The sequence below is a fragment of the Sarcophilus harrisii genome, chromosome 4 (assembly GCF_902635505.1).
Source record: "Sarcophilus harrisii chromosome 4, mSarHar1.11, whole genome shotgun sequence".
In the NCBI taxonomy this organism is placed as follows: Eukaryota; Metazoa; Chordata; class Mammalia; order Dasyuromorphia; family Dasyuridae; genus Sarcophilus; species Sarcophilus harrisii.
Window position 1 is genome coordinate 269,493,757 of NC_045429.1, and position 9,846 is coordinate 269,503,602.

Sequence of the window (9,846 nt, forward strand, 5' to 3'; positions counted from 1 at the left end):
AATAAAAGTACTTGTAAAAAGAGCACTAACAAAGAGTTGGTGCTATATAAATGCTAATTCCCTTCCCTTCCCAGTAAGTGGTTATCAGGACCCACAAGCTGGCTGACTAGAAGATTACACAGATAACGCCTGGATTATGGCTTCTGGCTTGGGCACTGAGCTTTGCATGCACGGGGAGAAACTGCTCCCTGATCACTTGGCCCAAACTACCACTTGCTGGCTAGCGAAGTGCATTGCAGAGAGCTGGCAGAAGACTCTGGACAGCCCAGTGTAATATTACTTTCCATCTAATACAGGCAAGTACTTATGAAAATAAATATTCATTGAATTGGACTCTTTCATCTTATTCTCCTACAGAAGAAAAAGCTCAATGGGAGTAACCAATCAGCCTGAGAATGTCATTTTCATATCTATAGGTTACATTTTTTTAAAAAATGGAAAGTGATCCAGATACCATTTGCATGCATCTAATTTTACATTTTAAGCATCTGTTGGTCTCCTTTAAACACTACTATCTCTTCTCTGATGAGGTCAGAGGACAAATCTATTTTTATTTTATATCTTCCAATCTCAATTAGCCCCTTTCTCCTCAGTGAGGGCTTATCAAATAGTAATAATACTATGAAGTATTCTTCCCTTTTATTTCCATATCCAAAACACTTTCCCCACTCACAAAAATTTAACTTCAAGTAGGGTAAAGAATGCTCCAAAGGGCCAAGGAAATGGGAGGAGAGAACCAGAAGGGAATCTGAGCCTCCTGCATTCACTAGAGGGCTCTATGTTGGCTGAATTTTATTGTTCTTCCAAAAGAGGATTATATCCGATAACAGTAACATTGTGTGATGATCAACTGTGATAGACTTAGTTCCTCTTAGCAATACAGTGATCCAAGACAATTCCAATATACTTGGGATAGAAAATGCCATTTACCTCCATAGAGAGAGCTATAGAGACTGAATATGGATAGAAGGATATATTTTTATATTTACTGGCTTTTTCTTTCTCATGATTTTCTCCTTTTGTTCTGGTTTTTCTTTCACAATATGATTAATATAGAAATATGCTTAAAATGATTGTACATGTACAACCTATATCAGATTGTTTTCTGTCTTAGGGAGGGGAGAGGGAAGTGATGGAGAGAGAAAAAAACTGGAACTCAGTCTTATAAAAATGAATATTAAAAACTATCTTTACATGTAATTGGAAAAATAAAATAATATTAAATTTAAAAATAAATTAAAGATAAGTTTGATTTAATTAAAAAAAGAATTTTATTGTTCTCCCAATCCTCCTCTACAATTTATACTCCAATTCTCCTCCTCCTCCTCCTTCCTTTTTCCCCTGATTCCAATCTGCTTCCCCTAGAAATTCTTATACAGGTCCTGGCTTCCCCTGGTCAATCCCTTTTTCACCTCAATCTGTCATGCAAAACAAGATGGGCATCAGGTTGAAAGAGTTAAGTGGGGAAAGTGAGAGAAGTGGACCTGAAGCTTAGCACTGGGTTGGAGGAGAGACATCTGGGGATCTGAGAGAGAGTTACCTGTGGAGCTCCCCAGAGATAGCGGCCAGTAGAGAGCTCTTTCCACAGCCCACCTTCCCCACAATGCCGACCAACGAACCCTGAAAGAAATGTCCATTAGTGACCAGCAAGCTTGGGGATTGCAGAAGGGCTAGCCTGCCTTGCCCCCTCCCAGACACCTCAATGGTATCCCTTTTACCTTCTAAGCTATTTTAATAAAATAAAGATCAATCATATTTCTAAAAGTCTTCCAGGAAAATAGACAAGCATTTATAAAGACCACATCTTTAGAGCTACCTGACTTTCTTTGGTTCTTTTTTTATTTTCCTATTTATGTGTCTATAACTTTGTCCTATGTTTTCCATTCAACTAGAAGCTCTCTGAAGGCCAGAACCATGTTACCTCTGCCACCTTATCAAATAACCTGAAGTCTGGAATTAAAGAATCATCAGGTTTGGTTTCTAAGGACAAGAATCATTTTTCTCTTTCTCCTATTCTCAACAAATCATCAGAAATTATCAGAGTGTTCAGTCTAGGGATTCCCACCCAGGGGAGGCTTAGGATAAGGTGCTGACTCACTGACCTTCTTCACTTTAAGGTGAGTGATGAAAGTCTCCAGACCTGTTCCAGTGGGGTCCCAGGAGAATATGGCTTCTTGGAGCTCCAATACTATTCCTGGTTCTGTGGGGGGATCTGAATGGAAAGGGAAAGCTGTTACTTGAGTTAGGCTCCCCACTGATAATCTCTCTGATATTCAACCCCATCTTCCTTGGAGTAGGGATGGGAGAGAGAGGACGCAGAAGCAAAATAAGGGCGTCCTAAATGACTCACCCATGGGGGTCAGCCCTGTCCTGCCTAAATGACCTGCCAGTTCTGGCCAGCGTTCCTGCCCAGATCCCTCAGGTTCCTCTCATAAGTGCTTATATTCATAGAGTACTTTATAGTCTTCAGAATACTTCCATATCTCTTATCTTATTTGATTCTAACAAGATAATACAGTTATTGATTCCCATTTTACACATGGAAAACCAGGCCTAAAGTCAATAGAAAGATTCAGAGCCGACCCAGGTCTCCTGACTCTTAAATCAACTGCGGTTTCTCCTTTCACCAACCACTCCACAGTTGCAAACCTGAGACCAAGATAAAGTTAGCAGGGATGATAGCCATCCATCTCTTGTGGGAGGAAGAATACCTCTCACCTCAACCATCTTTACATCGTTGAAACTCCAAATTCCCAGGGTGCCACTGAGACAATTTTGTCTCTTCTCGAAGTTGTCAGGCCCACTGCCTGCTACCAGGTACTACTCTCTCCATATCCCATACCCATTCGCTGCCTTCTCTACAATACCTGGACTGTAGTAGGCCTGAGGATTATGGTCTGGGAGGTCGAGGAAGTGCTGTAGGCGCTCCAGAGACACCTTGGCCTCCAGAAGCCCGTTGATCACCCAGGGGAAATTGTTGAGGGGGAAGATGAGCATACCAACCAGTGCCAATGCTGTGAATACCTTGGAAAAAAGGGGACAAAGAAAGAGAGTGTAACCTGAAGTCCAGGATCAAAGTATGAAATACGATTGTGGGTAATAAAGGAGAATAAAGAAGGGGTCTGCTCAGTAGTGAGTCCAGAGGGTCTTGACCAACCATATAGGCAGGAGACACCACTAATCCTAACAATTTAAAGAAGCCTAAGTTTATTCCCTTCAGACCTAGAACTGGTACATCATAGAATCAGAGAATGTCAGAGATGGAATGATCCTTAGAAATCATCTGGTCCTGAGTCTCCTGCACTCCAGTCTGCTGTTTTACCATCCTGGAGAAACTGGAGCCTTTGTGGATCCATCTCTCTCTTTCTCTCTCTTTTTTTTAAACACAACTAGAAGTGACTTGTACAGGGTCACACAGCTAACAAGTGTCTGAGACTGTATTTGAACTCAGGTCCTCCTGACTCCAGAGCTAGTACTCTTTTCTCTGAACCACTTAGCCACCTTGGATCCTACTTTCTTGATTGGTGATGGCTTTTCTCCTGCTCTCCCCTTCACCCCCACTCTCTGGAATCATGAACCCATGATCAAACCAAATCTTCCATTCTAGATTGGAATCTAGAATAGGATGGATCAATCTATTCCTTTAAGGCCATACTTACCACCCCCTCATTTTTCTTCCCTAATCAACATTTCTCCTTTTGTGCTATCTCCTCCTTTTGAATATAAGCTCTGAGGGCAGAGACTGTCTTTATTTTTTATATCTATCTTTATCACCATGCTTACACCATGTCACACAGTAAGCATTTAATAAACACTTATTGATTCAATATTTTCAATTTAAAGATGAAGAAATAAGTTAGGTGGTACAGTGAATAGAGTGCTGAGCTTGGTGTCAGGAAGACAAATTCAAATTCAGCCCCAGATAATTACTGGCTATATGACTTTAGGAAAGTCACTTAACCACTTTCTACCTCAGTTTCTCCAACTGTAAAATGTGAATAGTAATAGCACTTACCCCATACAGTTGTTTTGAAGATCAAATGAAATAATATTTATAAAGAACTTAGAACAGTATTTGAAGTACATGGTAGGCACTATATAAATGCTAGTTATTTGTAATAATAATATTCTTTGATAAAATGTTATTAATGAAAATCTCTTGTTGTTTAGCCATTTCAGTCGTGTCTGACTCTCTGTGACCCCATTTGAGGTTTTCTTAGAAAAGATACTAGAGTGACTTGTCATTTCCTTCTCCATTTGTTGTTATAATTATTAAGAAGTTGAAGTTCAGGGAATTTGAGGACTTGCTTTGTCAGTTAACCAATATAAGATGGGTACCAGAGAAGAATCACTTCAGGATTCTGCCTAGACAGGGAAGAAGGGGACTCTTCCTCTCCCCAGTCTCCAATCCTATAGCCTGGGATTCACTTGAATCTGGACCTTCATTCACATCAGCCCCCCAAAGAGGATCTTGCCATTTTCACTCTGGCCATCCCCAACATGCTTCCCCCTTCAATGCTGGGTCCTCCGATGTCCAAACCCTCACCTTGGTAGCAGTGAGCTGATGGCCCATGAGGACATAGGTGATAAAGATGACAATGGAGATCACAACAGGTAGTGCAGCCCACAGGTACACACAAGCTGCATCCAAGTACTTGATGACGCGGAGCTGCTGAAGTTCCTTGGCACGGTGTTTCTGCACTCGAGAGCCAAGAGTTTGCTCCCAGCCACAGAACTTGATGACCCGAATGCCGCGAAGCAATTCTGTCATGAGCTGCAGACAGGAGGAAGATGAGGTCACAAAAAGGTAAAAAAAAAACATCCAAATGGGGGAAGGAAAAAGAGAGACTAGGAACAACTTCATGCTTCAGATGGTACTTGGGAGCTTCCAGAAAGCATACAACATCCCACCCATAGGCCAATGAGCATGGATAAAGTGGACATGGGCTATTGGAGCCTCTGGTAGCCAAGAAGGTTTGGCCAGAGAGTACAGATATTCACAGTTGTCATAAGAAGCATGCTAATTAATCAACAAAAAGCACTCTGAAAAGACTAACATAAATGAGAATATTCCAGGAAACTGGGCGGGATGCAGAACAATCTGTACCATGACAGCATTGCCTGGGGGTCTGGCCCCCTTACCTTGACTCGAGCATCCTTGTGCTGGAGCATAGACTTGTTCTTGACCATGATGCGGGTAGCAATCACTTTGTTAAGAGGCACCAGAAGCAGTGCCAGGCCCAGCCCCCCTAGAAAGGCCAGGCCTACCTGCTGGTAGAGCAGGTAAAGGGTGATGGACAACTGTAAGGGCAGGCCCCAGGCCTCATGGAAACTATTAGCAAAGTTAAGCAGCCGCTCAGAATCAGTGCCCAGAAGGTTCAGTGCCTCGCCCACAGAGGGGCGATCTGGCCCTAGATGGAGGGTCTTATGATATATGGCTCCCAGCACAGCTCCTCGAATTTGCAATGATACCTTCTTCAATTCATACCCATACTGGTTCTGCAGCAAAGCACCCAGAACTGCCCCGCCTGCAAGTCCCACTGTGTAGAGTATTCCTTGACTCAGTGGCTCCCGTTCATTCTCCAGGAAACCAACCAGTAGTGAAAGGAGCAGAGGACCAGAGAAGCCCAGAAGGGTCCCTGCCAACTTCAGGAGTCCCAATGCGAGGTAGCGTTGCCCAAAAGCTCCATACAGGACTAGCCACAGCTTGGCCCGCTCCCTCCAATGTGCCCTGAAGAGTCGGGCGAGACAGGCTGTCTGCAGCCTGTAGGGCAGCAAACAAGTGTCCTGAGGTTGGCGGAGTTGTCCCCGGGCCCCCCGGGCCAGCAAGGGGGCCAGCCACAGATAGAAGAAGCGTGAGAGCCAGCTTTCCCCATCCTCGGCCACCTCTGGCCTCTGTGGCTCAGGCAGGAGGTCATCAGAGGCCCAAGACCTTAGGTGCGTCTGGCCCCCAGGCACTGCCCACCCCAGGAAATAGGCCAGAAGCATGGTCAGCTGCAATATTACAAAGCAGAATCGGAAGAGAGGTGCTAGCTGGAGTGGGGTCAGGAGGGTCCCGTGCTGACAGTGCCACAGCAGGGTCAGCACCATGCCCGGGGCAGGCATGAGGGCCGTCAGAGCCAAAATCAGAGGCCCACGAGAAAGTCTTCGGTGGGACTGAGCCAATGCCCGGAGTGCCAAGCAGTGAGTGATCCAGGCAATCGCTGTGACACCTCCTGCCAACACCTCTAATGCCAAGGGACCAGGGACTGCATTTGAAGGGATAGCAGCTGGGAACAGATCCAATAATGGAAGGATTGACAACAGGAAGGAGACAACAAGTCGAAGGCGCCAACCTGGGCTACGAGATGGAAGGGAACCTGGATACCTAGAGAAGTTGCAGATGGGACAAAGGAAGAGGTAAATTAATACTGTAACTTTTCTATCAGAAGGTCTTCTAAGATTCACCCAGTCCACTCTTTAATGTATAAACTCAGTCTCTAACCCAAATCTCTTCAATATACTATTTTGTACTTGGATCTAGAGCTGTATTCAATTAGAAAAAACCCAATATGCAAAGATTCATAAAATATAAAGTCCCAGATCTGGAAGGAGCCATAGGGATGGTCTAATCTAGCTTCCTTCATTTCACCCCAAAGGAATCTGAATCACAGTAAGGGAAAGGGACCTCCCAGAGTCCTTTTAATGAGTAGCAAAGCCAAGACTAGAATCCAGGTCTCCAGATTTCATTTTTTCACTTATCATCACAAGTTACATAACACATAAATTCAGGATGACTGCATTTTACAACATATTTTATCCCCAGTTCCCACCATTCTCTTTGGTTGACTGATTTAATTCACTCAGGGGTCTTGTGAATGGCAAACACAACTAGGGCACCTGAAACATGGGTCAATATTTTGATTTGCATGTATTTCACACACACAAAAGCACGCTACATACACACTCTCCACCCTATTACTTAAAACAAAGTATAGCCACATAGTTCTAATGATTATATATCTTTACAATTAGATTTGAGAGTTTTACATATCTATTTTCTTTTTATTATTAATATTTTTTTAATTAAAGCCTTTTATTATCAAAACATATGCACGGATAATTTTTCAACACTGACCCTTACCAAACTTTTTTTTTGTTCCATGTGTTCCCAATTTCCCCCCCTTCCTCCCCACCCCTTTCCCTAGATGGCAAGTAATCCAATATATGTTTAAAAATATGCAATTCTGTATACTTATTGTGTATCTAATTTATATTTTAATGTACTTAACATCTACTGGTCATCCTGCCATATGGGGGAGGGGGTGGGGGGGTAAGAGGTGAAAAAATGGAACAAGAGGTTTGGCAATTGTTAATGCTGTAAAGTTACCCATGCATATACCCTGTAAATAAAAGGCTATTAAATAAATAAATAAATAAATAATATGCAATTCTTCTATACATATTTCCACAATTATCATGCTGCACAAGAAAAGTCAGCTCAAAAAGGGAAAAAAAATGAGAAAGAAGACAAAATGCAAGCAAACAACAAAAAAGAGTGAAAATGCTATTTACATATTTATTTTCATAAGTTACATAGCTCGTGGAGGATCAATTCAGATTTTTTTTACTTACTAATCTTTCTGTTTTACTCTGCCATGGGAGAAATTAATGAAGTTGGGTAGTAGCTTGGTACAATGGAAAGAGCATTGGGTCTAGAGTTGATCCTGAATCAAATTCCAAGGTTTTTTACTTACTAACAATTTGTGTGATTTTTTCTTTTTTAGACAAATCACTTAAAATCTCTAGCCTCCAAGCTCCTTATTTGTATATACTGAGGGAGTTTGAGAGAGACCTCTGAAGTCTCTTCCATCTATAAAACTATGATCCTCATAGACTGAGGAGGGAAAGACTCTACAGAGCTTTCAGGACTGTGGTATAGATGTGTTGAACTGGGGCCTCCTCCTTAAAGTCGGGACAAACATTAGTTAAGTTTTCTGAAGAATGGAACAGAGTGAACAGTCTCCCCCAGGCCAAGGACCGTGGCTCCCCATAAGATTAGGAGATTCTAGTCCAGCAATTTCCCACCTGCTTTCTCCGTGTTCCATCCTCCCCATCTCATGACCCCTAAGTACTCAGGACAACACTGAGAGTCACTTTAGCTTCTACACAGTGGTTGTGTGCAGAGCAAGGGGGGGATCTACAGCTAGGCAGAGTCTTGCTTTTGCGCCCTTTAATCAATCACGTTTCTCTGCGTGTCAGATTTTAAGTGTTCTTAGCTCAAGGGTTAAAACTGGTTACGTTAGCCAGAAACTGGTACCCAAAAGTGTGCGCATCTTTAAGGCAAAGAAAACAAGGCTGGAATGAATATTTCACCCAAATTTGGTGAAAATGCAAAAAAAATAAAATAATAATAAAACGTAGCACGGAAACCCCCCAAGGCAGGAGTAGCAGGGAAGCTGAGAAGGCTGCTGGACGCGCTAAGGGTAGGAATAGAAGGAGGAGGGCTTCGTGCCCCTTTCCCTACCCACCTCGGCGCGCCCAGGTAGCAGGCGCTGGTTAGGGCAAGGAGGACGTGAGCCAGGGAGCTGAGCCCCAGCTGGGTAAAGCAGTGTCCCACCGCGCCCGCTTCCCAGAGCGGGAAGGGCTCGTCCCGGCTGGAGCCGCACAGTCTTACCAAAAGCCTCTCCATTCCGGCTGCCCCTGGGGGAGGGGGGAGGAGGAAAAGAAGGTTAGAGGAGGGAGGGGCAGAAGGGAAAAGCCGCACCTGGGGGAGGCCCGTCCCCTCCCCCACCTTAGGAGGTTTTTGACTACGGAGCCCAGGACGGGGGGAGGGGGACTCGAGGGGAAATAATTAGGGGGAGCCCCAGGGAGGGGGGCGCGTCCCCCGGAGAGAGGAGGAGGGAGCCTTCAGATCAGTCACGGGGGGAGCCGGGGATTCCCGGAGAGGGCTCCCGGGATTCGGGCGACACAGAGGTCCGGGAACGCAGGGATTGGAGGGGCCGGGACTGAGGTGCCTGGGGCGCAGGGGGCAGGGACAATGAAAGGAGAGCTTGCGCGGAGATGCAAATTGGGAGGCATAGGTGGGGCGCGTAGGGCAACTGCCCCGTGTTACTGACAGGTAAACCGAAACCCGGAGAAGCCCAGCAATTTGCTCAAGCCCGGCCGGGAAGGGAGCAGGAGCGAGGATTCGAACCCGGGCTTTCTGGCTCCAGACTACAGCGCGCTCACGCCCTCCTCGGGCCCGCTCTCCGCCCCTCCCCCCACCCCGCTGTCCGCCCCTCCCCCCACCCCGTCACTCCGCCCGCTTCCCCTCTGCCCCATTGCCCCGGCGCAGCTCCGCGGCCCTCTCCGGGGTCACGCGGTACCTCCGAGGGAAGGGGAGGGGGAAGCGCCCGCCTCCGGCCCGGTTCTCCTCTTCCCGGTCCCGCCGCCGCCGCCAGGATCCCGGAACTCCAGGCCTGAAGCGTGAGCTTCCAGCCGGGCTCAGATTACCGCAGCACTAGTCTGTGTTGGTCACGGGCGCCCCCTCCCCCAGCCCGCTTTGCCTTAGCCTTTCTCACAAGGCCGCCCCAGTTTACTCTAAGCGTGCACGCGCTTGCCCCATCGCTCTGTGCGCTCTGCTGCCTCCATCCCTACGTGCGCGCCTCGTCCCTACGTGCGCGCTCCCTGAGCTTTTTTTTTTTTTTTTTTTTTTTTTTGAGTACCCAGGATTGAACTCCAAGGAGCTCTTTGGGTTTAGGGGTCCCTTTCAGGAAGGCCCCAGGGATCAGCTTGCGGGGAGGACAGAATGGAACTCCTCCTGCCTCTGACGCTTAACCCTATGACCCAAGACACTCCTTTGTGACCCTCAGTGTTTTCATCTGA

General features: G+C 45.9%; 1 protein-coding gene across 4 annotated transcripts in view; it reads right to left on the bottom strand.

Annotated features, from left to right (window-relative positions):
* The window catches only part of ABCC10 (ATP binding cassette subfamily C member 10), a 37,223-nt gene extending 27,613 nt beyond the window's left edge, over positions 1–9,610 (bottom strand). For 2 of the 4 annotated variants that reach the window (XM_031964803.1, XM_031964801.1), the window contains exons 1-7: positions 9,348–9,604; positions 8,511–8,682; positions 5,143–6,367; positions 4,547–4,774; positions 2,868–3,024; positions 2,103–2,212; positions 1,541–1,620 (exon numbers count right to left, since the gene is read on the bottom strand). In XM_031964803.1, coding sequence (XP_031820663.1) covers positions 1,541–1,620; positions 2,103–2,212; positions 2,868–3,024; positions 4,547–4,774; positions 5,143–6,367; positions 8,511–8,671 — 1,961 coding nt within the window. In that variant the 5' untranslated portion in view covers positions 8,672–8,682; positions 9,348–9,604. Of the gene's footprint in view, positions 1–1,540; positions 1,621–2,102; positions 2,213–2,867; positions 3,025–4,546; positions 4,775–5,142; positions 6,368–8,510; positions 8,683–9,175; positions 9,232–9,347 lie in introns of those variants that run through there. The other 2 variants (XM_031964802.1, XM_031964805.1) reach the window with 2 other exon arrangements.
* Positions 9,611–9,846: the final 236 nt, after the last annotated feature.